General features: G+C 48.1%; 8 protein-coding genes across 8 annotated transcripts; 1 reads left to right on the top strand and 7 right to left on the bottom strand.

Moving 5' to 3' along the window:
* Window positions 1-4,000, bottom strand: BC939DRAFT_33892 (coatomer WD associated region-domain-containing protein). Its single transcript, XM_051551648.1, has 9 exons — window positions 3,940-4,000; window positions 3,463-3,579; window positions 3,293-3,329; window positions 2,955-3,184; window positions 2,358-2,843; window positions 1,731-2,240; window positions 1,468-1,634; window positions 651-1,373; window positions 1-560 (listed from the first exon to the last, which is right to left on the bottom strand). Exons 2-9 carry the CDS (start codon window positions 3,541-3,543, stop codon window positions 242-244), a joined length of 2,553 nt encoding a protein of 850 aa, XP_051406771.1. The 5' UTR covers window positions 3,544-3,579; window positions 3,940-4,000; the 3' UTR covers window positions 1-241.
* Window positions 4,001-4,110: 110 nt separating this feature from the next.
* On the bottom strand, window positions 4,111-5,256 carry BC939DRAFT_468253 (uncharacterized protein). The gene is made up of 4 exons (XM_051557891.1): window positions 4,764-5,256; window positions 4,546-4,679; window positions 4,407-4,456; window positions 4,111-4,303 (listed from the first exon to the last, which is right to left on the bottom strand). The coding sequence occupies exons 1-4, from the start codon at window positions 4,827-4,829 to the stop codon at window positions 4,149-4,151; spliced, it is 405 nt and encodes a 134-aa protein (XP_051406770.1). The 5' UTR covers window positions 4,830-5,256; the 3' UTR covers window positions 4,111-4,148.
* Window positions 5,257-6,195: 939 nt separating this feature from the next.
* BC939DRAFT_508078 (omega9 fatty acid desaturase) lies at window positions 6,196-10,202 on the bottom strand (the record flags this gene model as incomplete). The annotated part of the gene is made up of 6 exons (XM_051560961.1): window positions 6,196-6,266; window positions 6,902-6,970; window positions 7,784-8,717; window positions 8,792-8,830; window positions 8,925-9,076; window positions 9,776-10,202. The coding sequence occupies 6 exons, from the start codon at window positions 10,200-10,202 to the stop codon at window positions 6,196-6,198; spliced, it is 1,692 nt and encodes a 563-aa protein (XP_051406769.1).
* Window positions 10,203-11,165: 963 nt separating this feature from the next.
* On the bottom strand, window positions 11,166-14,349 carry BC939DRAFT_33782 (DHHC palmitoyltransferase-domain-containing protein). The gene is made up of 4 exons (XM_051551647.1): window positions 14,072-14,349; window positions 12,546-12,654; window positions 12,043-12,417; window positions 11,166-11,943 (listed from the first exon to the last, which is right to left on the bottom strand). Exons 1-4 carry the CDS (start codon window positions 14,153-14,155, stop codon window positions 11,252-11,254), a joined length of 1,260 nt encoding a protein of 419 aa, XP_051406768.1. The 5' UTR covers window positions 14,156-14,349; the 3' UTR covers window positions 11,166-11,251.
* Window positions 14,350-14,529: 180 nt separating this feature from the next.
* Window positions 14,530-16,366, bottom strand: BC939DRAFT_485408 (PCI domain-containing protein; the record flags this gene model as incomplete). The annotated part of the gene is made up of 7 exons (XM_051559310.1): window positions 14,530-14,864; window positions 14,977-15,121; window positions 15,218-15,442; window positions 15,539-15,834; window positions 15,918-16,000; window positions 16,092-16,155; window positions 16,261-16,366. The coding sequence occupies 7 exons, from the start codon at window positions 16,364-16,366 to the stop codon at window positions 14,530-14,532; spliced, it is 1,254 nt and encodes a 417-aa protein (XP_051406767.1).
* Window positions 16,367-18,506: 2,140 nt separating this feature from the next.
* On the bottom strand, window positions 18,507-18,956 carry BC939DRAFT_468237 (uncharacterized protein). The gene has a single exon (XM_051557890.1). It carries the CDS (start codon window positions 18,804-18,806, stop codon window positions 18,576-18,578), a length of 231 nt encoding a protein of 76 aa, XP_051406766.1. The 5' UTR covers window positions 18,807-18,956; the 3' UTR covers window positions 18,507-18,575.
* Window positions 18,957-19,423: 467 nt separating this feature from the next.
* BC939DRAFT_468236 (uncharacterized protein) lies at window positions 19,424-21,290 on the bottom strand. The gene is made up of 3 exons (XM_051557889.1): window positions 21,005-21,290; window positions 20,000-20,801; window positions 19,424-19,878 (listed from the first exon to the last, which is right to left on the bottom strand). The coding sequence occupies exons 1-3, from the start codon at window positions 21,113-21,115 to the stop codon at window positions 19,571-19,573; spliced, it is 1,221 nt and encodes a 406-aa protein (XP_051406765.1). The 5' UTR covers window positions 21,116-21,290; the 3' UTR covers window positions 19,424-19,570.
* Window positions 21,291-21,321: 31 nt separating this feature from the next.
* BC939DRAFT_468231 (U3 small nucleolar RNA-associated protein 6-domain-containing protein) lies at window positions 21,322-24,101 on the top strand. Its single transcript, XM_051557888.1, has 5 exons — window positions 21,322-21,608; window positions 21,711-22,116; window positions 22,209-22,948; window positions 23,049-23,730; window positions 23,822-24,101. The coding sequence occupies exons 1-5, from the start codon at window positions 21,528-21,530 to the stop codon at window positions 24,046-24,048; spliced, it is 2,136 nt and encodes a 711-aa protein (XP_051406764.1). The 5' UTR covers window positions 21,322-21,527; the 3' UTR covers window positions 24,049-24,101.
* Window positions 24,102-24,259: the final 158 nt, after the last annotated feature.

Raw genomic sequence — 24,259 nt, 5'->3', positions numbered from 1 at the left:
GAGCTCTCGTAGTCCATTACAGATCCAGTTCCGGTTGTATTAACCTCCAGGGATAGATGGCTCATATTGTCACTGATAATCGAATCTGCAGGCTCCTCCAACATCACAGGATGCTGCCTAGAGTCACCATCGTTCACTTGGTTGGACGCTGCTGAGTCGTCATAGATCTGAATAAGACTTTCGGGTTCGGTGTGAGAGATCTGTGTCAACAAGTCCGGGACACCGTATCCCAACTTGACGTCTACAGCAGTGTTAAGAGCAAGGAAATAATGTTGGCACGCATGTCATTAAGAGACCTTTCAGAAAAACTGCACAGATCTAGTATCGCTCGCATACCTGAGATGATGTCGCGATGGAGGCTCTCTTTCCATTGTTTGTAGGCTGTAGCTGGCACAGAATTTGCTCGTGCGGCCTTGATGGCCTGCTCTGCCAAGAGTCCATACTGAAGGTCCGGAAACATCTCCTCATACTCGGCAGGATCGGCCAATGCCTGGGCTGTCTTCTCCCTGTTGGCGGCAACAAGAGATTCTTTCCAGAGCTGTAGAACTCGAGGGACAGCACTAAAGTGAATAAAGGTATTGGTTAGCACATATGACTAATATCATATAAAGAGTGTGCAGCGACACAAGGAAAGCAAAACACTTGCTCACCTTGGCATGTATGTCCTAGCCATCATGGCTGCCTCGGGGATTCTCTCAGTCTCGATGAGAATGTCAATACAGTCCTCAACTTGGCCAAGAGAAAGGTAACAGGCAAAGGCAATGTTGCTCTTTCCAGCCTCCTTAGCCATCGCCGCCAGTCGTCTCATGCCTTCGGCGTTTCCGCTCGAGGTATAGATAAGCAGCAGTCCGCTCAAATCCTTCGCGTTGGTAAAGCACTCTTCCGCGAGGTTGATCCTCCACTTGTTCATAGCACAGTCGCCCAGCGTCTTCCACTTTGGCTCCATATCCGATTCTCTAGCAATGACGACCGCTTCGTCCAGCCTCTCTAGCTGAATCGCGAGATCGAATTTGTGCTCTTGATCGGTTGAGACTTCTAAGGCGAGCTCCTTGAGGCCCTGGCCCTCCAAGAATCTAGCAATCTTATTCAATTGGTCGTGAGGAATACGTGCTAACAAAGTCTCGGCAGTCTCCATGTCACCACGAAGGATCGCAGTCTGGTACTCGATGACAATCAGCGAGATGGCATAGCTGACAATGTTGACATCCTTGTCCACGAGGTAAAGACGGTTGTCGCGGGGAATATATCCAAGAAGATACTGTGCATTGTCGAAATGAGCAATGGTCTGGCTCTGCCCACCGACCAGGTAATTCAGGCGGTTGGAAGTGTTGGTGTAGATGAAGCAGTCTCCGACCCAGCAACCAGTTTGAACACTAATAGCACAAAGGAAGCAATGATGTAGCGGGTTAACCACTGCAGGATAAGGCGGTCTTACATATTCAGTACTGTAAATATCCACGCGCGTACTTTTCAGGGACTTCTGTAACAAATTCTAATGCTTCCTCAACGCCTTCCTCGCCCACCTGTCCACCAGCCTCGACGAACTGAGAATAGGCAAGACGGTTGTAACGCAAGACGTAGAACGAGTCACTGCAGGCGATGGTCATTAAGTCGCCAGTCTCAGACCAGTAGACCTATTATAAATAAAAGCAAGACAATCGCTGGGTAAGTATTTGGATAGTGACAGCACAGCATCACGGCGTTGGCATCTCAGGCTCAACACTGCTTACGTTCTTAGGCTCGCAGTCAATGCGACGGACAGTGAGACCAGTCTCCCAGTCGTACAAGTTCAAGAAGCTGGCACTCCTCACTCCGAGTAGCGTGCCTCCAAAGATGCCCTCGGCTGAGTAATTGAGTCTGATCAGATTGGGTCTTTCCTTGAAGTTCTTGAATACCTTCACTTTCGAGGATGATTCACGGACGGCATACAAGTTGGAATCCAATGCCCAGACAAACTCGAGTCCACTGCCAAAGCTCTTGTTTCTCCAGGCCAAGGCAGTGTAGATGATGTATTCTCCGTCTCCGCAAACGACGACGAAGCGACCATTGGGGCTATGTTGCAAGGTTTGGGGGTATACTTCACAGTTTCCGAGATCCTTGGCAGAGCAAATGATACGCTCGCCGTCCTTAGTCTCGTCGCCCATGCTTGCCTTAATGTTCGCCGTCTGGATGTCATTGTGCTTAGCCCAGATGATCTTTCCACCGCTGTCCATGCTGACTGTGGGCTCCTCGCGACCCAGCTATTTTTTTTTTAATTTTTTTTTTTAGTACAGCCATGAAAGAAAGAGAGATGCTATCAGGCCTTTTCTGTCATGCAGTCAAATGTAACTACAACGCTGCAGCGAACCTATCCTTACCTTAATAACAACGGAGCCAAGATCGAAGCCTAATCCAACGTCGTTCGTCGAACGACGATAAGCAATAGCCCAGGCACGGTTGAGACCATAGTTCAGAGTGTTTTCAAGGCGGTAAGTGTTGGCATGCCAGATCTTGACGCTTCCATCTTCGCTTCCTGAAATGATGATCGGCAGGTCTGGATGAAAGACTGCGAAGGTGACGTTTTGAGAATGCCCCTCCAGCGTCTGAACGCAGGTTTTGTTCTGGTAGTCCCAAATCTTGACAAGTTGGTCATCACCAGCCGTGACAAGATACGGTTTCTCTCCACCATAATAGTAGTCGACCCAGTTAACGCCCTTTTCATGCCCTTCCAGCGTAAAGTTGGCCACGCTCGATCCAAGAGACCACACCTTGACAGTGCGGTCGACACAGGCTGAGGCAAACGTGTTGGTATCCTTTGGGTTGATGGTGATGGTCATAATAAAATGTGTGTGACCTTCAAAGGTCTATATAGTTCAATTGAGAAGGAGGAGCCATACAAATAAGCGTTCGTATGGCACATTCGGCCTGGACGGTAGCATAATAAAAATTCGCAAAGAGACGAGATCGAGACGTACCTGAATGCACTTCCAGTTCTTGTCCCAGTCCCACAGACGGATCGTCATGTCATCCGAGCCCGAGAGCACGTACGGAAGAGTCGGATGGACAGCAATGCAGCGAATGTAGTCACTGTGAGCATCCCAACTGTGAACCTTCTCGTGCGTGTTGTAATTGAATACGCGGAGCTGCATGTCGTCCGATCCTGTGATCACATAGTTCTTACGAGCGATGAACTTGGCGGCGCGGACTACATTGATCATTCATAAAACCGAAGTCCCGTTTAGCTTTTAGCGTTCTTAGAGGATGGGGTGTTAACGCTGGGAAGGGTTCCTGTGAATTCAAACTCGGTCTGTACCTGGCTGATCCGTGACTTCAAAGGTCTTAACCAGTGCCTACACAAATAGGAAGTTGCCACGTTGAACAGCAGGAAATAGCGTGAGCAGTAACTGTATTAGTACGCTTCCAAATCAATTCGTACACGCTCAAAAAATGACTTATCAATACAACATCTAATAAAGGCGTTACCTGGGTCTCATAATTCCAGATGTATGCATGTCCATCGTACAAACTGGCTAGAATCCAGGGTTCTGTTGGATGAAAGTCCATGGACTTGACACGCTCAGAGCGTGCCAGCAATTTTTTCTATTCCATAGCAAGATGAAGGTGAGTTGATGGGAGGCCTATTCATAGCTGATTCAGACTCGGAGACGGGTCAACGCTCCTTCATATGTTTATTTCAAAAGCAGATGAATGTCGGGTGAGGGCCATGGTACCTTGATCTCTAGTTTCATGCCCTAAAAATGTATTTACAACAACCGAGTAGAATCAGTGAGCATATGTCCATTAACACTTGCAGGGATTAACCAAGCCATCCGAATCTGCCTCCAGTGTCTCTAGTTTAGGCGCTGCTGCGAAGGTATTGTGGCGAGCGTTAAGGCTGTTGAGATCTCACAATGCAGTCGTACCATGCTGAATAACGCGCGACCTTCCGTGTGTTCCTACTTCTTGTTGAGCTAGCGTGTGTTTAGGGGTGAAGATTGAAAGGAACGATAAAGAGGAAATGAGGGATATGCTCGGTCAGCGGCAAAGGAGAAAAAAGGCGAGGAAGGATGGTTTAGAAGGGAAGGTGATGAAGTGATGAAGTGAAGGAGTGATTCGAGATGATGAACAATGATTCCACGTCACTCAAACTTTATTTTTGCTGGTCAAGCCTATTTAAACGCGATCTTCTGGACAAGTGCGTCGGCGATGGTATATGTGAAGGGAAGCACATAGGGCAGGATCACCAGCTCGAGGGCTGCGCCCATCATGAGCCAATGATGCACATACCACAACTTGATATTGCCGTGGAAAAAAGCGTCGTATCCTAGTTGAAGTTTGAAAATAAAAAGTCGCGTCAGGAACGCGGTCTTCTATATACAAAATCGGCGCGTTTCCGCCCTTCCTCCCTGCCTATTCTTTGCACTTGCCTCTATAGGACCATGCCGCATTATACCCAATCAAGTAGATTAGCGTATACCTGAGGTTTGATGAAGCCATGTGTTAGCTATCAGTCTTGGGGTCCCAATTTATATGCTATTCGAGCAATGTCGTCAACCTCTTGTTTACCCTTGAATGATCTCTAATAGCCAAATGTTGAGTGGAAACAGCAGGATGCGAAGAAAAGTCGAGCTGATAAAGGCATGAAATCCATGGATAAGAACGGGGATATAAAGCACGTTCATGATATACTGGTGCACTGTCTAAACCATCAGTGAAGAGTAGAAAGATATTAACTTAGTTGATCTGATTGATTTCGCAGCTGTGCTGTTGCTGTCTTTCGTTACCGTATGTCCGGGACGACCAGCAAAGGGCCTCACAACCACTGTGCCATCGGGCTCCTCAATGGTCATCGTGTAGAACGCGTACTCTAGTATAGAGAAGAAGTTGCTGTACCTAAATAAATCGTGTACATACCGAAGCAGTCTATCGGGGTCCTCTATCCTTACCTGTGCAGCTGAATAGTGCCGCCCCTACGACGCATTGAATCTTCACCGCAAGCGAAGTTGCATGAAACCATTGGATGACCACCAAGGTAATAAGGACATAGCCAAGAGGTGGAATCGGATGAGCTTTCGTCTTTGGTGGTGCAGGTGCTCTGAAAAAGCGCAAAGACGAGCCTTTGGGCTGTGTCCTAGGGCGTGCTGTTGCCATTTGGAGTCGTGATGTCGAATGTGTGATGAAAAGATGCAGGATGAGCCGTGGGTGAAGATGATCAATTTTGTGAAAAAAGGCTCTGACTCTACACAGCCGACTGACTCGTGCCCACAAGGACGCTGGCTTCTACTATGCTCATGCACTAGATACTAATAACAGCTACACATCTGAATCTGGAGACATTCCACACTCGCTTAGCCTCCCAGAGGGCCACTATCTCTTGAGGTTTCCCTCCACGGTGGGGCGATCCTCTATAAGGATCTTATCTTCCTGGCACAGTTTGCATCCTGTAAGCATGGGCTCCAGTTTATCCCTCTGTAGGATGGCGGCGCACCCGATATCCCTGTGACAACATATCTCTTGTCCGCCGCACTGTCATACGTGTAGATCAGTGCATCCGCTACCTTGCGAACAATGCTGGCCCTTTGAAGGCAGGCCGACTCGGCTGGGTATTCGCTTAGGGGACCGTTGGCGGTCATGACAATTACAATCAATCGCTCTTCATAAAAGCCGTAAATCGCACAATGTTGACGAATCCGAGAGACACTGGGCAAGAAGGATGCCATCTCTAATGCTTTTGATAAGTACCTTGTTGATATCGCTGCTTAGCGCTCGGCGTCCCCATTGTAAGCACCCTGGTAGATATTACCAAATGGAAACGCTTTGACTTGCCCTCTATGGTTGCTGAGGTGGTCCGGGTTCACGATTGCCCGTTTCTCAAGTCTGTGAGGTGTCGAATTAGAAAGAAGTGCGTCCCCGGCATCGCGTTAATTATTGATGCCCAGTATCTCAGGGCGTCGTCTTGATTGAATTCGTCGTCGCCCGGGTCGGAGTCGGGGCACCATTCTTGGCCGTAAGAGTCTTCTCGTGCAATCATCCAGCCCCACTAAATGCATCCCGCAGATCTCAGGAATACGGTCCACATCTGACAATACGCATAAGGAATCTAAAAGCCCTCAAACTTCTTCAGATCCTTGTCGAGCCACACGAGCAGTTCTTCTAATGCATCCAGATCGTTATGGGTAAGAGAATCCAACTGCCGCGTTCTAGGCGCTGATCAACCTATCGGTATTTTCTGGTCAGCCGCTCGCAGATGCTCTTGACACGGGAGATGCTGACGATGGTGCCGACCACTAAGTCAGTGATAGTGGAGACAAATGACACGTCAGCTGGCGCATCAATCATGTTGTTTGTGCGCCTGTCAAAGGGTGATATAGCGTGCTGAAGGTTTCGAGCGGTGCAGATGGAGAGATAACAGAGTATTGCAAAGGAAAACGATGAGCTATTCTCACTTTCAGACACAAGTGCTGAGGCGGTAAGCAGGAGGGCCTGAGATTGTACAACTGCTCCGCGATGTAGTGTTTTCGTTGACATCCACTACAGTGTACTGATTTTCACAGGACCTCACATCAAAGTACGTGTCTGCAGTCAACTCATTAGTCGTATCGACATCCTCGTTGTGCGCCGTTAGTATTGTCCGGTCTTGCAACAATTCTTGCGGTAAATAGTACTTCGTGTGTTGACCTAAGCGACTGTTGGTTCCCTGCCCTCTCCGATGCTAATCGACCACTGTTCGAATAACTGGCCATGCGGATTGTTGGGTTATCTCTCTGTTTTCGGTCAGCCTTAGGATCTGACGTGGGGTCAGATATCCATCCAACTCTTCAAGCGTGCGATCTCAATCTACCATAGTGACCGTCGAGACACAACGGGTAAGACTTGACGAAAGTCTTCTTCGAACACGATAACTTTGTTATGAATAACGTACCGCTGCCCATAATGTCACGGAATGTCGTGTCCATAGCCTCAAAGATGGGTCGGTGTTGCATAAGCGCCTCTAAGGCGGGATCGTAACGAGGATTCTTAAAGACAGAGTCGAGTTCATGCGCAGGTGCCTCGGCGGGTTGATCACCGGATCAGGTGCAGGTGCAGTATCAAGGTTGAATTGGTTGAAACCCTCACGCTACTTAAACATCTTGGATACGGCGAGCAGCAATGGTATTATGGCGAAGTATATGGGTGACAATTACCCGCTGACGTCTATTGAGAAGTAGTAGGAGATCATTTTCACTCGATTCAGCCCATCTATCCATCTTCCTCGCGTACAACAAAAAAAAAGAGGCCTGCCTCCACCCTGCCAACATTTTTTGGACAATATCCATGTGCTGACCACCTCTGGACATATAGAACTACAGGGTCACCATATTGGTATGCAGAATAGTAATAGCACAAATAGGAAGGGCGCACAGTAGACTGTTGCTTTTATTTGTTGGTTGTACCCATGGTCGTCTTAGTTGTCATCATTTCTTCTGTGCCAAGTGAGAGCATAATGGCCGCGCTGTTCGCACGTCAAGCAAGGCATGAGAGAGGTACTAAGGCTCAGAAGCACTGGGCATGTTTTCATTCACAAGTATAAAACCGGGAAGCCGAATAGATTTTTAGCAACAGGATGGGACCCGCGGGGCCGAGAGTTTTATACATTATATGATTTACCAAAACTTGTTGCTTCTAAATTTTAAATTAAGGTAGGAATACACGGCATGACATCCCGGCGATCGCACGAGCTCTTAGTAACGCGATATGTATGGATGGTAGTAAAGTACAATGCTTGTTTTACGTTATGCAGGACTATATTCGATTTATGCCGTACGGTTAACAGCTGATGTGATCGGAGGATATGAGCTCATAGGTGTGGACGACAGGCGGGGCGCGGTGGAGCTGCGACGGTGCTCAACGTATCCGCCGCCAGCAACAACACCAATTCTCATCCTCTCAAGCAAATGCCTTGCAGCGTTAGAGTGGTCGTAGACACCTCCATTGAACGACGTAGTCGCATCCTTGCCGACAGCGCTCAGAATCAAACTCCGTCCGCCTGGATGTTCGTCAATAAAGCTCGAGATATCGTAAATGATACCCTCGATCAAGGTAACAGTCTGCTTCTTCTCCAAGGCCAGCTCCTGGAACTCTTCAAATGTAAAGACTGGCAATTTGTCGATGGGGGTGCCCCAGAGCAATGTAGACTTGACTCTATCCAACTGCTGCTGCTGCATCCTGACTTGACCCTTCTTAATCTCGTTCGTGGGGAAGCGTTTTAGGTTCGAGGCAAGGCCGATAAAGGCACAGAACGCAATCAACCATTTTGTTGGATCGTATTGATAGAACTTGATTGCGTTTCTATAGTCCTGGGGAAACTCGTGATGGAAGTTGTGGTATCCCTCTCCGAGGGTGACGAGGGCCGTTAGGATGTGATCGCGGGGCGTGTGGCGGTCGTCAAAGGGCATATCGCCCAGCCAGTGAGCCAGAGAATTGACGCAGAACGTAGCATGGTGGACAACAAACTGGCGGATGATACCTCCGTAGATGAACCCGCCCCAGTAGTCACCCCAGCCGAGACCTGCGACGATGGTGGGCACACCCAAGGAGACTAAGGGAGCGAGCCAGAGGAACTGGTTGTGCTGGAACTTGACCAGCCTGTTGGCTTTTAAGTCCGAGATGTCAGCCCAGCCCACAGTTGTGGGGTCTTGTCTCATCAGCATCCAGAGGAAGTGGGACCAAACCAGGCCCTTTTGTGCTCCGTAGGGATCCTAATATCAATAGAGAGCTGTTAGAGTGATAGTCTATGATACATTTTTGTCGATAAACAGGGCAGGAGGCAAACCTCAAGGGCCACATAGGAAGACCAATCTACGCCATTGGACTATGTGCCACAACCAAGCACAGCGTCATTATAGCATAAACTACCACTGTTTTTGAGAGCAATGATAAGAACTCATCGTTGTCAATTTTCTTACCTTCTCAGTATCAGTGTAGCGATGGTGGGCACGATGGTTACGGCACCACCAGAGAATCGACCCTTGCATGGCGCCAGTTGAGGCAATCATGAGGATGAACTGAAGGACGGGCCCTGCACTGTAGGCTCGGTGAGACCACAGACGATGGTATCCTATTCCAATTGAAAGCATGTTAGCGAATTAGAGATCCAAACAGCTGAAATTGGTCCTTAGTGTTGCAAAACGCCCTTCTTTCAAAAAGGCGGAAGGAAACACAAGAAGAAGCTGTGGCATGCAGATGAGAGCAAAAACATGATAGAGTTGGGCCTGGCCCGATTGAGGGAGTTTCGTTTGATTTTTCAAAAGCAATGTTACACTGGCTTCCATTGGCACGTTCCGCCAGCGTGGTCCCAATTGAGGCATGCGAAAAAAAAGGGTGCATCCGCTCTTGATGTATGCTAGTGCATCTTTCATTGTACGGACCAAAATAGACGAAGAAAAGAAGGGCTACCTCCATATTGCATTCCATCCAGAGACCAAAGGACAAGGAAGATTGGAAGACCACAAATGAGGGTGGATTCTGCGATGCGGACAAGATAAGAATGGGGATGTTTCCTTTTCTTCCAATAGCCCACTAGCCCACTAGTCCACTAGTCCACTCTCCCACTTTTTTTTTAACTATTCTCTCGCTAAATCCCTTGGTTCTTTTTGATGGTGCCTTCCCTGTTTTTTTTTTTGGTAGTATGATGAAAATCCTGGTCGAGTCCGTTGAATCCAATTGCCGCCTTCCAAAAAAGTCAAGCAAAATTCACAGCCCAGGGAAGCAAAGTGTACAAGGACGAATCAGAGAAACACGGCTTTCGTCTTCTTACCTGCAGTAATACCCAATCCTGTGAAGAAGTAATAAGCAACCGCAAAGATCGCCGTCTTTTGTTGCAGTGGGACAGATGTGAAGGCCATGTAGAACCCGTAGATCGGCATAAAGATGAGGCCAAGCACATGGACCCAATCCAGCTTCCTGTGGAAGTTGCCGACGGTCCAGGGCTCATTCAGTACCGAGAAGTCATTCTTAGCCTTGACCTTTGGGATCTCCTTGACATGCTTGGCGATGATGGGGGATGGGACATCGTCCATAGAGGAGGCGGGCGAGGACACTGAGAGGCCTTCGATGACATCGCTGTCACTGAAGTTCCTACTGCTGCTGAATGAATTGAATGTAGGGTGGGTAATAGAGATCAGGTTTGCGTTGCTGGTCGAGGACCGGGGCGTGCGCCTAATCGGTGTGGCTGCAGGTCCCATCTGTTATGGTGCTGTTTTAAAGTGGATGACAGGGCAATTGATAAAGGGAGTTGGACGGGTGAGAGAAAGGAAGGAAGAGCAGCCGAGAGGGGGAGAGAGGCAAGGGGGATAAGAGAAGAATACCGAGCAGCACAAATGACGGAGATAAATGGCTGTAGGCAGCAGCGAAAGTATATCGCAAAAAAAGGTAGGCCCTTGCAGGAGTGGTGTGTAAAATATTTCAATCTTTTTTGTTTTGGTGCCCGATCATTGGCCACCGGGCAGACGAACGAACGGTCGCTGGCCCAGGAACGAGGAGGCCAGGGTCAGTTAGACAGCTTTGCTCAGAGACCGAGTTCAAGTACAAGGACAGGTGCAAGGCCGGGCACTCGCACAAGTGGGTCTTTCCCTCCCATTCCTCTCGTTCTTTCTCTTTATCTCCTCATGCCACAGCATGGCATGGCATGGCATGGGATTCAAGAATAGAACCAGGAGGTCGGCAGCGACGGAATCTGTTGTTTGGAGGATACCGAAAGGTCAACAAGCAAGGACGGGGGCACCTTGCGTTTGCCCTCAACTTTACCGTATCTCCCATCCGTCATTACCGCAGCCATTAACCACTGACTGTTGAGTGCCCATTGCCAAGACACACCTCGGTGATTTGGAATATTCGCTAATTTCTCAAGTGCGTGCTGAAAAAATATCGTATGTTGTTGGGTCCGCATGTTATTATGAACCTAAAGGTACTTCGTGTTCCTTTGTTTCGAGTCCAACTGGGGGAAGATTTGTCCATTTTGAAAACAAAAGATTCTCTTAGAAGTGGACTCCGATTCACTCCCGAAGACGGGTTTCGGGGAATCATACTTGCCACTTTTCGCCGAATCGAGCAATGTCCTTGAAGTGGAAACAGCACTCAAAATCTCGTGTCACAACTTGCAATCCCAATGGTCCACTCGGAGGCACTGATCGCTCACGCTCCCAGAGGCCTCTATCTATTCTGCAAACTGCACCATGATGATGTCGATGGCGTTCATTTGATTCGTCTAAGGGATACTAGTGTAGCTATTGAATCACATCCTTCTTGCTGACGGCTGCGCATGGCTTGACCGTGATGTTGGCTCCACCTCGAAGAACGCATACCAGTTCACCCCGCGCAATGGGCCCCGTCTACCCTGGGTGAAAAAGCCCACGCAGTTTTGCCACAGGCCAAAATCAAACGGATTCGATTCATCTCCGCCGCTGCCTTGCTGTTGACGCCTCCTGGCCGTACCCACCAACAAGTTCCACATCCCACCACCTCTTCCACCGGGGTTACGATGATCGTGGTGGTGACCATTCGAATGATCTCCAAATCCAACGGGTTTTGATTCTTCTTCTCTCGCAAACAGCGTTGCCTCATCCTCCTCCTGTCCACCGCCTCCGGCCTCCAGCAGGTTGATACTCTCTTCCTGCAGCGGATGCCCGGCACCTGCCATCTCCGAGTCGATTTCTGCCAGAGACCTTAGGATACGCTGGCGGATATTCGCGGATCGTCCCATGTAACTGTGTCGTTGAAAGTTCATTGCTTCATTTGTGGTCTTGCCCTGCGCGACTTGGTAAAGCTGAACGACAAATAGCAGCCCGGGCCAGGTCATCTGGAACATGGACCAGAATGCGAGAGTAGTCGTGAATGCATCGTATTGGAAATAGCCGCATAGCGTTCCGCCTAGTAAGCATGGATTGGAGGGCTCGGGGGTATACTTGAGCGATGCGATAGCGAGATCTATAGGTTGCCATAACAGTTACTTGCTGTCAGTACCCTGTTCCTCGACGTCAAACCAATGCTGGTGCAGCGCTATCTTCACCAGAAAGGTAAACTTACACTCAAAGGAGAGGTACGCGTATATTGGTACAGTAGACAGGAACAGCGCCAAGAAAACAATAAACGCGCGGTGGTTCTTGGCGCCAATGCAGTTGTGTATCCAAGGACAGTGATGATCAAACTTTGCTACACATCGGTTGCAGAACTTGCAGTGCTTCGACCGCATCGGTCTTTGCGCAACGCATGTTACACAAAAATGTCGAGCATCTAGTAGGCCACGGTCTGCCATCTGCACAACAGTCTCACGCTGGGCTTCGATCGAGGTGTTGCATTTTGTCCAGCCAGGGTCTGCCATGACAGCGCCATAGAAGAAATAAAGTGATGTGCCATATCCCACTATGAAGGCTAGATTTAGCCAGAACAGATGCGACGTGTCTATTGGTGCAAATATGAGTGCGATAAAAACACAAACGCAATATGGGGTGTTAGACATCTTGGCAATATCTACATGTCCAGAACATGATTGCCAAGAAAAGAATATGAGTTTCTGTAGAGCGGCATACTGAACAAGACATAGCGCAGCCAGACATATCCGACCCAGAATGCTGTCGACTGAAAAACTGCCGTGTAGTAGGGTGTTTGCAGCATGTCGTTTGGTGTCTTCGTCCGCAACAGGAATTTCACTGCTCCGACATGACCGATCAGGAACTGGAATACGGCAAGCGGGAAGGCGATGTACCATCGGAACAGAACCATCAGCTCCAAAGTGAAGAACAGGGTCACATAGGGTATAAAATAGATGATAGTGTTGGTTGTTTTCTATCGATGAGGATATCCAAGATTAGTATGTTCATTGGTCACGTCTTTGCACCATCGTTCGTCGCCCTTCGTCGTCAGTGTTTTCAACGCCATGCAGTACCTTCTCAAAGAGTGACCTCCTCGTTTTGCCATCCCTAGCCAATTTGGCATCACTAAGCGCCTTTTCCCAGATTATGGTCCCCTTGAGTTCCTTGATCATGTCCACAGGGGTCTTTCCAGACTTGTCTCCTGATCCGACGTCTGCCCCCGCCTTTAAGATCTTAGACAGACAGTCCCGGTTCCCCTTGACAACAGCCCAATGCAACGGGGTAAATCCTTCCCGATCCTTAGTGTCCACACGCGCCCCATATTTCAACAGAATTTCCACGCTGAGACTGTCGCCTTGGTATGCAGCCCACATCAAACTCGTGTGTCCCAGCGTGTCAGCTATATCGACCTCCATGCCCCCAGCCATGATCAGGTAAAGAACCAGCATGGCATTTGATGAATGTGTTGCCAGGTGGAGAGAGTTGAATCCTTGTGAGTCCTGAAGAAATGGATTTGCTTCGTATTTCATCAGCAGCTTGGCCATGTTCAAGTGTCCGTTTCTATGTGGTTCGCGCTCAGAGAGTAAATTAGGTAAACCATTCCCGAGTAGATCCTGCCGCTTTCCTCACATATCAAACCACTTCTGACCAAAGAGCCATAAACGCGATTTTAGTACCTTGTACACCAATGCAAAGGGGTTGCCACTAATTCGCCACCGATAGCATCAACCTCTGCGCCATGATCCAGTAAACATTTTGCAACAGGAATCTGGTTGTTGATTGCAGCCCAGTGAAGCGCCGTGACATCCTGGAAATCTCTGCTCTTCACCAACGCCGGATCTGAGTCGAGAAGTCGAGCAATGATGGCGAGTTTCCCCATCTGAGCAGCCTGAAAAATGGTAATACCTAGTCCGGTCCAGCGTTGGACATAAAAGTCATAAGCGATTAAAGATATGAAGGAGCCATTTTAGATAGCAAGAGCTGTTCGCTCGTATAGCTGGGGGTCAAAGGAATTAGCCCTTCATTTGCGGCAAGTGTGATGCCCTTCTTCATCTATTGCTCTGTTGGTAGCATCCTCTGGCGGATCGATACGGCCACAGCAGAGAAATTGATACTCTGTTTCTCTGCTTACCTTCAAAATCCTCGTCTGCTGTCGGAGAAGGGCGGAACTGTGGGTTGACATCGGCAGCGGGGGTTGTGCTGTCTGCGGTTCGTGATGAAGAGGAGATTGCTGCTGCTTCTGCAAGGGTATCGGCTGCAGATCGCCCTTCTGCGATGGCAGCACCCACAGGCGCCGTGGTCGCGGTAGGATCAGATGTTGAGACCATTCGAGATTCAGGGACAAACTCTCTTTCCTGTGTCAGCACTGGTGAGAGGATAGGGGAGATGCAGGTGGTCGAAAACAAGGATTGAGTCTGCTATAGATAGTTTAAAGAAGTGCCAATTATAAGGGTTGAAAGGAATAGATGGACAGATGGAGACAATGGAAGAATGGGAAGGATGGCGATGGCGCTGAGGAAGGCCGCCCCTTCAGTGCGAAATGGGCTTTCCTTTTTCCTTATTTTCGACCGCAGGTTGACGTTACGACGTGACCTGTGCGACCCAAAGACGCGCCAATTTGTCGGCTTTGGTTTCGGCTTCGGCAAATTGGTATACAGGTTTATTTCAAGACATTGAATGCTGACCATTGACACGCAATAGTCTATGTTAGCTTGGAGGCCTTTTCATAAAGGCTCTCTACCACATTAGCCATGTTCTTCATCGTGTCCAATGCGCCCTCGTATGTCTTGTCCACGGGTATCTCTTCAAAAACCACCAGACATCCTGCCCCCTGGTCCAGGACTCCAAGGAACGACTTGTCTAGAATCATCTGCGACAACTTGATCTCCACCTGCTGTGCTGGCAACTTGATAATTTCTGCAATGTGCGAAATCTCGACCCTCGAGAACGGCTCGATAACACGTACCAAGTTCTGCTCCAACAGTTTGTCATACAGTGAAGCCAGATGATTCCTGATGATGGGGTCATTGTCAAGCTCTATTCTCGAAAAAAATGGAATAAAATAATGGTGTTAAAAAATTTGGTTATATGATTATATGATTATATGATTGCGGAAACGCTTCATCCAATTGAAGGCACTCAAACACACCTTCGCGGTAGGTCGCCAATGCCTGCTCAAACTCCTGAAGCGAACGGTTCTGATGGGCAGTTGCAATGGCCTTCATTGCATCCACTCCCACGCCTCGATACTTTAGAGCGACCTTGCTGTTCAGTATCGACTGGATATCTTCCGACTATAATGAGAGATAGGACGATAAGTGAATCTCTGTTAGCACATATCCAGCGACGAAGACTTGGTCCAGAGGTTATGATGCAATATATGACATTACCAAGTTCAGCATGACTTTGCAGAGAAGCATGTATTTAAGTGCAGAAATAGCTCTGGGATCCTCCAACGACGAGTAGCCCTCGAGAGTTTCATAAAAGTAAGAAAATGCTGTCTTGTAGTCCTTCTCTTCAGCGTGTAGAATCCCAGACTGCATATCCAATGCGGCTTGTAATAGAGGTGGACAGTAGATCGAGTTGGCGGACGTTCTTGCAGATGTAAGTGCAGCCTGTTTATAGCATATGTTGCAAACAATGGAGTGAAGTTAGCAAATGCCTTTAGCGCCTTTCCTTTCACTGTCGGCAGCCATGAGGCCGAATGTTACCTTAGCCTTGGGCAAGTTGCGTAGGGCATGGCAGACGCGGCTTTCCAGCAACTGGACTTCGACCAGCATCATCTTGTCGTCCAGTTTCTTCAGCTCTTTGAGCAATGTTGCCACTAATGCCAAAGCATCGCTGTACATCTTGTTGTCAAGATAAAGTGCAATCAATCGCGTCTCCAATGCCTGCTTCAGAAAAATCCGCTTCTCCTGAATCGTCCATTGAATCGTCTGTTTGCAGACATCAATCTGCAGTGGAAGAGTGTTGGGGATCTCTGAAAAATAGTCGATCAATGTGCGAACTAGAATGAAACGCATATGGTCAGCTATCAGCCGGGTAACAGTTGTTCGTCGATACATTCGCATCTTCTGCCAACTAGCGTACTAATCTTTGCGGTCTTGGCCTTTGGAATCGTTGTAATCAATGTGCGAGAGTCGTGGATCAAGGCCGCCAGTTCATTGGGACGACTATAATACACCAGGATGAAAGGGGGTTTTCGCGTGAGTGTCATGATTCACGGTCGCATTTAGTCAGTCGATATAGCCCGCTAGCACTTACTGCAGATCACGGTAGCATTGTGCGAGCTTCAAAAGCGCTGTCTCTTGATCATTCTTGGTACTATCTACTATTGGTATGCCGTCAATCCATAAAAAGGACGCGTTAGACAGTTGATAAGCACACCTGATACTCCTATCATGATGTACCTCCGTGTCCAGGCAATACGTGCCTTTTGTTCCTGTGGAAGCAAGAATGCTCTGGAACAGTGGAATAGCTTGTTCGGGAGAGGCCTTCTGAACCTCCTCAGCCTGGGCAATGGTTGAAATTGACGGCATGGTCCTGGTGATGAATGAAGAATGAGGGTATCGATTGAGGTTAGGTTCAAGGTTGAGGTTCAAGGTTGGTTGCGCACGTCAAGAAAGTCTCGCTGAAATTACGTCACCGAAGCCAAAAACCAGACTTTGCTTGCATCCACCATCTCGCCCTTGCACTTGCCCCACCGCGGTACTGCTGCTACTTCTGCTACACTGATGCTACTGATGCCTGCTTTTGTGTACGGCCTGGCATCTCATATCCAAGGGCAGCGTCCATTCTTAGCCACTGGCTGAAGGTAGAGCGGTCCGCTAATCGTATTTCAAATGTTGTGGTCCGCCATACTATCGCGGTGCATGTGAGTTTTGCAGATCAAGTAGTGTACAGTCGTCAGTCGCATTCCTGGCTTCATTGCCTTGCGAGACGACCACGCTCGCAACCGGTTCGAAAGATCAACATGTCTGAATCCCTCAAAGAACTCAAATATTGTTGTCGTCATCCTACCTGGTGATCGCATTGATGTGTGAGTATCCATCCAGCCGAGTGCCAGTAACCGTTCCTGGATTTGCGTAATCTGCGGGGTCCTGAACTGATAATGACAATTACGTTGAATATGGGCGACCAATCTTTTCCCGTCGTCCGTATACTTCGTCACCTCATGATTCATTTTTTCAAACCTTCATATCTCGCGGCATTCGCAATCTTTGCTTTCCCCATGCTTTTGAGCTGAGGTATAATTCTCAACGCGCGTATCGGCCTGGTCAAGGTCAAGTCGATGGAATGCGAAAGTGTTGTGGAGAACCAAAGTAATGAGCTCGTAATACTATAGCAATAACAACAACTGTAGTCCACATAGTATATTTCGTGGCGAACCTCCTGCAATATCCGATCTGTCACTTTTCCTTCCTACGTCCAAGTAAAGATCGATGGGTCCATCGCAGAGAACCTGAATGGATTACGAATATCGCTGCGGACTGCTAGCTTGGAGACTGGAGAGATGATGATCCAATATTCGAGTTTGACTTCATAGCCTGAAATGACGAGTTGCTGGTTATGGGTCGCCTGCATCCTGTTATTGCAGAGAACATTGCTGTTGCTGTCGGTGCGCTAGTTGGAACACCCTGTGAACAACGATACAATTGTTGACGCAACAAGTGCTGAATGTTCTGAGGATACCGTATGGTGCTGATGATTCATTATAGATGCTTTCATCGCCCAGATCTTCCCTGGTTTCCTTCTCATGAAAGCTGGCGAAAGGGCCATAGACTCAGGCGTGGATCAAAGCGAAGAATGTTTCGAGCACATCCACATGTACCTTCTAACCGCTCAAATCGACCATTGGGGAGCTTTTGGACGTAGCGATGTATTGTGGAAGACCTCGTATACCCATGATGTTCGTGTGGTGGATAGGGAGTGGGAATGGGGGAAACAGGAATTTGCAGAACGAATAGCTCGAATGTCAACAATCACCAAGTGCTGATGATGCAACACTTGGACATGTTCATTGAACGGCATGCATGTACGCCTACTGTGCTCTTAGATTTATGTCAATAAAGATGCATGTACTCTTCCCCGGATACCCTCGTTTTTTTACTTCGCCCAGTTATTAAGTTCGCGACTGGCCCGTATCACTCACCACTATTCCACTATTCTTTCCTCTCTACTTGCTACCTTACCTGCTTACCTTCTCAATCCTATACCACCCTAGTTCGCTCGTAACACAAAAACTGCTTTTTTAGCACTAGGAGAAAGTATTGACAGAAACATCATCTGTAGACAGCCTAGAACGGCGACATTATTTCCTTCGTCCCTTGTGGTTGTACCAATGTTGTGAATATTAAATCTGTCTTGTTCCCGAGTTGTAATACTACTTTCCATTCGATCTTTCAAGCGCAAGACGCTTGAAGCGACTTTCCTCGATTCCGCGTAAGAACGATTTCTGTTGAGATGGCACCATAGCGATTATGCGCTGCATCGTCCTTCGGATAATTATCTTCACGCGAGGGTTCCTTCCCGACCCCAAGAAGAGCAGCGCCTCCGGTTCAGACCCAATTGTACGGTTTCTTTTTGCGTTCGTTTAATCGAGACTCGTACTGGCGCTAATATTTATGCAGCTGTACGTGTCTGGTGACCGTTAGCGAACCTATCTTTTAGAGTCGATGGCTAGGTCCCAAAAATGGAAGAAAGACCAAGATGACAATAGGTTTTTGGCTGAGAACATAATGGATTGGACTATTCAATTGCATCTGACAAGTCAAGAGTGGACAGAAGTCTCAGAAGGACTAGGAGGTAGTGTCCAATAAAGGCTGTGTCACTAGGAATCGACTCGTTGGTATTTCCTCCGCAATGATGGAGCTGCGGGAAGATGGGAGAGATGGGAAAAATGGAAATCATCTCGCCGGCTGCTAGTAGCATGCCGCTATGTATGATGATCCAGGAAAGACATATGAGGGCGCTATTCATTTTATCCCTGCGAAGTTCATAGAACTCAGGAGCAGTATTACATACGCCATCCTCTCAAGTGTACCGGCATTGAAATAAGTTGATATCAAGAACAAGGTACACCATCGAGTATCAGACGGTGGTTTCATTATCGCCTATTCTGTCACCGGCTTTCAAATAGGTTCCAGAAGACGCTTGCCTTGTAAAACCCCTCATCAGGAGGACCACATGCTGGGGACTATGCATAGTTCTTTATCTTGCTGGCTGCGTTGGAACCCTTGACTATGAGGCAATCTGGTTCCTTTTCCCTTACTGCTGGTACTCTCGTCGAAGAGCTCATTGGCGGGTAAAAAACATACATGGCCACAGCAATGATCAATTATTTTGCTGTCCATGATCGTATTTGCATACGATATGGGACGTCAAGTTAGCCAAGGTCAGTGAAATTGTGCGAACAGATTGTCAAGAAGTCAAGAACGTTCAATACCAACTGGCCATCAAGCAAGTCGATATTCGTCTCAACCTTATGCATACGTTGAACCGTGTTGCAGTAACCTAAGCTCATGATAAGCTATGCGCCTCTAAAACAGGAGATGAAATCTGCGAGACAAATGAAGCGAAGACTTTTCAAAACAAGCTAGTGATTAAAAAAATACTTTAATGGGAGAGAAAAAGAGAGAGAAAACAAAGAGGAAACGAAACATGATATGACTGTAAAGAAGATAGATAGATAACGACTCTCTACAATTGCAAAATGCATCTGGATTGCGGCTGTGGATTTGTATTTACTGCTGTGCGCACTGCACGCCGGGATGGCCACCCTCCTCGTCGTCATCGCCTCCCATATGACCTTGCTCGGCTCTCGCCTTCTGGCGAGGATCCATCTCGGTCAAGCTGACCTCTTCAATATGTGCTCCCTTAGGAATGGTAGGAAGTGGAGTAGCTGGAGGGAGGATAGATCGGAGCTGCTCGATCTTTGTAAGCTCGGTCCAGTTGGAGGCAGGGAACTCGATCTCAAACTGGATATAGAGATTGCCAAAGTCGTGGTGTCTTTCCGTGGGCATGCCCTGGTTCATCACAGCCTTCAACTCACCTAATTTGTCACAAAATTAAGGGTGAATGGATTAGGCATCAAATTCTGTCACTTTGGAATCTCCTAGAAAAATCTCGAGCCCTTATTGGGCTATGCACTGCATGGCTCTCAAATCACTTACCAGGCTTGATGACTTCGCCAGGAAGGATCTCGACGACGAGGACACGGTCGTCAAGATGAGGGATCTGGATCTTTCCACCAGCAAGGGCAGTAACGAGGTCGATCTTGGCATCGTAGAACAGGTCGTCTCCGCTGCGCTTGAAGCGATCGTGCTCACGCTGCTCCAGAACAATAACTACATCGCCGGGGACAGTGCCTGGCGCCTGGTCACCCTCGCCATTAAAGACAATCTTTCTGCCGTCCTTCATGCCTCGATCGATGTGGACCTCGAGGACCTTGCGGACCTGTAAGACCTTGCGAGCATTGCAGAACTTGCATTTGTCTTTGGGGTTAATGATTTCACCCTCACCACGGCAGTCGCCGCAAGGCTGCTGGATCTGCTGCATCATAGGGCCCATCTGTCTTAACATAACACGGTAACCCTGGCCATGGCAAGTTGTGCAAGTCTTGACAGCACCCTCCTTGCCTCCCTTACCATCGCAGTGTTCACAGATGACGTTCTTCTGGAGAGCAAGCTTGGTAGTCTTGCCCTTATAGAGATCCTCCAGAGAGACCTTCAGTCCGTGTGCAACATCCTTGCCACGGCGGGGACCCGAAGGGCGACCACCACGTCCACCGCCGCCACCTCCAAAGAAGTGAGAGAACAAATCCTCGGGAGAAAGGCCACCGCCCATTCCAGGACCACCCTCGCCGGAAAGTCCAGCCTCGCCATATTGATCGTAGATCGTACGCTTCTGGGAGTCGGAAAGGATATCATATGCGTGGCTGATCTCTTGGAACTTTTCAGAAGTAGCGCCTCCAGTCTAACAAATGACAAAATGATATGTTAGTCGCTTATACACTAAAAGTGAAGGCTGGTGTTATTGAGGGGTGCACAGTTTGTTTAACTGGTGGCAATCTGATGGCGAAGCATCTCTCAAGGGGGGCAAGGTCTTGGGGCCTCACATTCTTGCCAAGTGCTTCTTAGTCATTAGAGAGCTGATGAGTGAATCGCAAGGGCAGTTACCTTGTCAGGATGGTACTTCAAGGCCAACTTGCGGTAGGCCTTCTTGAGCTCAGAGTCAGAGCAGCTGGGATCGACCTCGAGGGCCTCGTAGAACTTGGTTTCCTTAACCATTGTTATTAAAGGATGTGGATATGTGTACTAGGGAGATGCGAGCGTATTTTGTATATGTGAGTATGGGGAAGCCAGGCGCTTTTTGAAGGTGATGATTGTAGAGAGGAGAGGGGATTCTAAGGAAGATGCAGTGAGGGTTGTGATGCCGGAAGTGATGATGAAGAAGGAAAGGGGATCGCCAAGTTGCGCAGAGTATATATACCCACATATTTTCATCAGGCACCGAAAATTTGTTCCAAGGAAACAAATAATCACGTGTTACCACCAGTCACTTATGTTTTTGTTTTGTCTTTTTTTTTTGCCAGAGTTGAATTAGAAGTGCTCCAGCTGCCTCACTCCTCAGCTTACTCCCGCTTGCGAACACACATACACACTTCCCGCCACCTGCACTCCTAAGAGGGTTATACTCATCATGGCTGACACGGTGCAATTCTACATGGAGGAGATGATCCCCGAAATGAGGGATCTCGAGCAGAAGGGTATCTTTTCCAAGGTTTGTTACTGAAGTATCTATATTCCTCGTACTAAGTAGAAGAGCACATTGCGCCAGCATATAGAACGTTAACAAAAGGATTCTGATCCTATAACCATCTAGAAAGAGATTAAATCTATCCTTAAGAAGCGCGAAAAGTTCGAATACGCACTCAAGCGCAGAATTTCCAAGAAGGCCGACTTTCTTCGTTATATTGAATACGAGATGAACCTGGAGGCATTGCGAAAGAAGCGGCGTGCCAGGATGGTCTCGAATACCAAGCAGTCGATCTCGGACTATGCTGGACCTCGTCGCATCTACTTTATCTACAAACGCTGTCTCACTAAGTTCAAGGGTGACATCTCGATCTGGCTTCAGTACATAAATTACGCAAAGAAGACAGGGGCAAGCAGGACTCTTGGCAAAATCTTTGCACAGGCGATCCAACTTCATCCTATGAATGAAAAGATGTGGATTTTGGCTGCTGCGTGGGAATGGGAAGAAAACGCAAACATTGTTGCCGCCAGAGGTAACCTTGCCCACTTCTACATTGGCACGTTGTTGTTTGAATGTAATGTAACTGAAAATACGAGCGTCTCACACCTATCTTTACTTTATTAGTCTTACTGCAGCGTGCGCTCCGCCTCAACGCCACTACAGAGACCCTTTGGCATGAGTATTTTCGCCTGGAGCTCGTGTATATCGCAAAGATCCTTGCACGTCGCGAGGTGCTCGGAATCGACGCATCGCCGGAGGAAATCGAGAAGAGTTTATTGGAGAACAAGGAGGTTGACACAGACAACATGATCAAGCTGCCAAGCGTCACTGGAGAAGAGTTCGAGGCATTTATCAAGGACGCGGAGGATGAGAGTGGAGATGGAAAATCGACTTCGAATAAGAAACAGAAATCTAAAAATGGCAAAAAGGAGAAGGCACTGGAGCCCTTGACGGAAGAGAAGGCGGAGACGTACAGGGCTGAGGCGAATCCTGTGCTTCGTGGAGAGGTCGCCATGGTTGTTTACAGGAATGCTGTTAAAGAGATTCCTGACTCGTTCCCCTTCCGCAAGGGATTCCTGGATATTGCCAATTCGTTTATCAAACCCAAACCTTTGAAGGAAAACTCAATCCAGTACATCTATGACTCCATTGAGCAGGACTTCAAGAACTTACCAGAGGCTCGCGCCCTTGTGGCCAGACGTGCCATTGACGCCTACAAGGTCGATGAGGAGGGCTACGCCAAAGGTGTTGCCGAGACAGTCAAAGAATTTTGGCAGATTTGCGAGAATGGAGGTACCAAGACGTGGGAGCTTTTTGTTGAGAACATGGAAGCTGAGTATCATAGGACTCAGGAAGAAAACTTGGTAAGTGGATAGGAAATGGCGACCATGCTGCTATGAGAATGTCTACACTGACTCTGGAACTAATATAATGTACATGACATTCGGCTTCGATTCCCTATAGAAACTGTATTTCTCGAAAATGATTGACAGGATCATTTCTTCCGCTAACAAGAAGAAGATCCACTCAGAAAGACTGTATCTGCTTCAAATCAACTGGATCCTTTCGACATCAACACTGTCTGTCGAGACCACCTCCAAGAATGTTCTTGCTATCCTGGACAAAGCGGTCCCACAGTACCCCGATTCCAGGACCCTCGTTCTGCAGCAGATTCGGCTTTTGCGATCGCTGTCCCAATCGGAGCAAATGACAAGTCTTCCAGTAATTTTTGCTCATGCTCTAAAAACTCACTCGGAGAGCTTTGATATATGGCGCGAGTATATCTCATTCATTCGAACCGCATACCGTGAGGGCGACATGACCCAGGAGCAGGTTGAGGAGGCCTTCTTGGAAGCGATCCACACTACGACAGCATTACTACCCGATGTTACAGAGGAGAGAGCAGAAATTGGACATATCAAACAGGGTGTTGGTGCATGGTTCCTGGACTGGATAAATGAGACCGAAGGCATTACAGGAGTACGTCGTGTATATCAGTCATTGATGAAGAAAAGTCTACCAGAGCTGACCTTCTTCATGACGTGCGTCCACCTGGAGAAGAAGAACTCTGTGGACGAAGTGGCTTCGAAAAAGGCAATCGCAATGCTTTACGAAAAGGCCATTCATGCCGACGAGAAGAACGAAGGTAAAACATTGGGAGTTCTTGGAGTCGTTCATGCCACTAAAGACTGTAAGACGGATGTTCTGTTAGCTGATGAATCCACACTTTGTTATAGACACATACCTGTCCTTCCTAAAGTACTTGAACGAGACTGGACAAATTGAGGAGGCCAACAAGGTTCTGTGGAGAGCAGGCAAGGCTGTCGCCGATAAGGATGCTTTCTCTCAGCGGTACAACGAGATGCTTGAGGGTCGATGGACTGAGCCCTCGTTTGGAGCCGCGGAACTGGATTTGGACATGGGCATGGATCCACAAGACCCCGATGAGATCATGTCATCATGAGAAGAGAAGCATTTTAGAAAACATAATAAAAAAGCCCAGTCATTATTCTGCATTTTATCATATAGAAACGAGCTGCTTCCCCGGTTCTTTGAGTGGGATATTGATTTTGTTTGAGTAGATCCATTGCGCCGCCCATCGTCTTCCATCATGTTATACGCAAAGGTAGATTACTGATACGTTGAGGAATCGGCAGGGGTTGCAACAACTAGTA

This window comes from Gamsiella multidivaricata (assembly GCF_025024155.1).
Source record: "Gamsiella multidivaricata strain RSA 2152 chromosome Unknown BC939scaffold_116, whole genome shotgun sequence".
Lineage (NCBI taxonomy): Eukaryota > Fungi > Mortierellomycota > Mortierellomycetes > Mortierellales > Mortierellaceae > Gamsiella > Gamsiella multidivaricata.
The sequence above is the reverse complement of the archived record's forward strand: the minus strand, read 5'-3'. Positions and strand labels throughout refer to the sequence as shown.

Coding starts and splice junctions, on each gene's coding strand:
- BC939DRAFT_33892 (XM_051551648.1), bottom strand. CDS start 3,543: ATGGACTTTCATCCAACAGAACCCTGGATTCTAGCCAGTTTGTACGAT. Junction 3,330..3,462: donor TCTGGAATTATGAGACCCAG/GTAACGCCTTTA, acceptor CTATTTGTGTAG/GCACTGGTTAAGACCTTTGA. Junction 1,635..1,730: donor TTGACTGCGAGCCTAAGAAC/GTAAGCAGTGTT, acceptor TATTTATAATAG/GTCTACTGGTCTGAGACTGG.
- BC939DRAFT_468253 (XM_051557891.1), bottom strand. CDS start 4,829: ATGACCATTGAGGAGCCCGATGGCACAGTGGTTGTGAGGCCCTTTGCT. Junction 4,680..4,763: donor CTGGTCGTCCCGGACATACG/GTAACGAAAGAC, acceptor CTGATGGTTTAG/ACAGTGCACCAGTATATCAT. Junction 4,457..4,545: donor CTATTAGAGATCATTCAAGG/GTAAACAAGAGG, acceptor ATCAAACCTCAG/GTATACGCTAATCTACTTGA.
- BC939DRAFT_33782 (XM_051551647.1), bottom strand. CDS start 14,155: ATGGTCTCAACATCTGATCCTACCGCGACCACGGCGCCTGTGGGTGCT. Junction 12,655..14,071: donor GATCTGCAGCCGATACCCTT/GCAGAAGCAGCA, acceptor GTGAAATTCCTG/TTGCGGACGAAGACACCAAA. Junction 11,944..12,042: donor CGCGTACCTCTCCTTTGAGT/GTAAGTTTACCT, acceptor GGCAACCTATAG/ATCTCGCTATCGCATCGCTC.
- BC939DRAFT_468237 (XM_051557890.1), bottom strand. CDS start 18,806: ATGAATAGCGCCCTCATATGTCTTTCCTGGATCATCATACATAGCGGC.
- BC939DRAFT_468236 (XM_051557889.1), bottom strand. CDS start 21,115: ATGGTTAAGGAAACCAAGTTCTACGAGGCCCTCGAGGTCGATCCCAGC. Junction 20,802..21,004: donor TGAAGTACCATCCTGACAAG/GTAACTGCCCTT, acceptor GTCATTTGTTAG/ACTGGAGGCGCTACTTCTGA. Junction 19,879..19,999: donor TGGCGAAGTCATCAAGCCTG/GTAAGTGATTTG, acceptor GTGACAAATTAG/GTGAGTTGAAGGCTGTGATG.
- BC939DRAFT_468231 (XM_051557888.1), top strand. CDS start 21,528: ATGGCTGACACGGTGCAATTCTACATGGAGGAGATGATCCCCGAAATG. Junction 21,609..21,710: donor AGAAGGGTATCTTTTCCAAG/GTTTGTTACTGA, acceptor ATAACCATCTAG/AAAGAGATTAAATCTATCCT. Junction 22,117..22,208: donor AAACATTGTTGCCGCCAGAG/GTAACCTTGCCC, acceptor TTACTTTATTAG/TCTTACTGCAGCGTGCGCTC.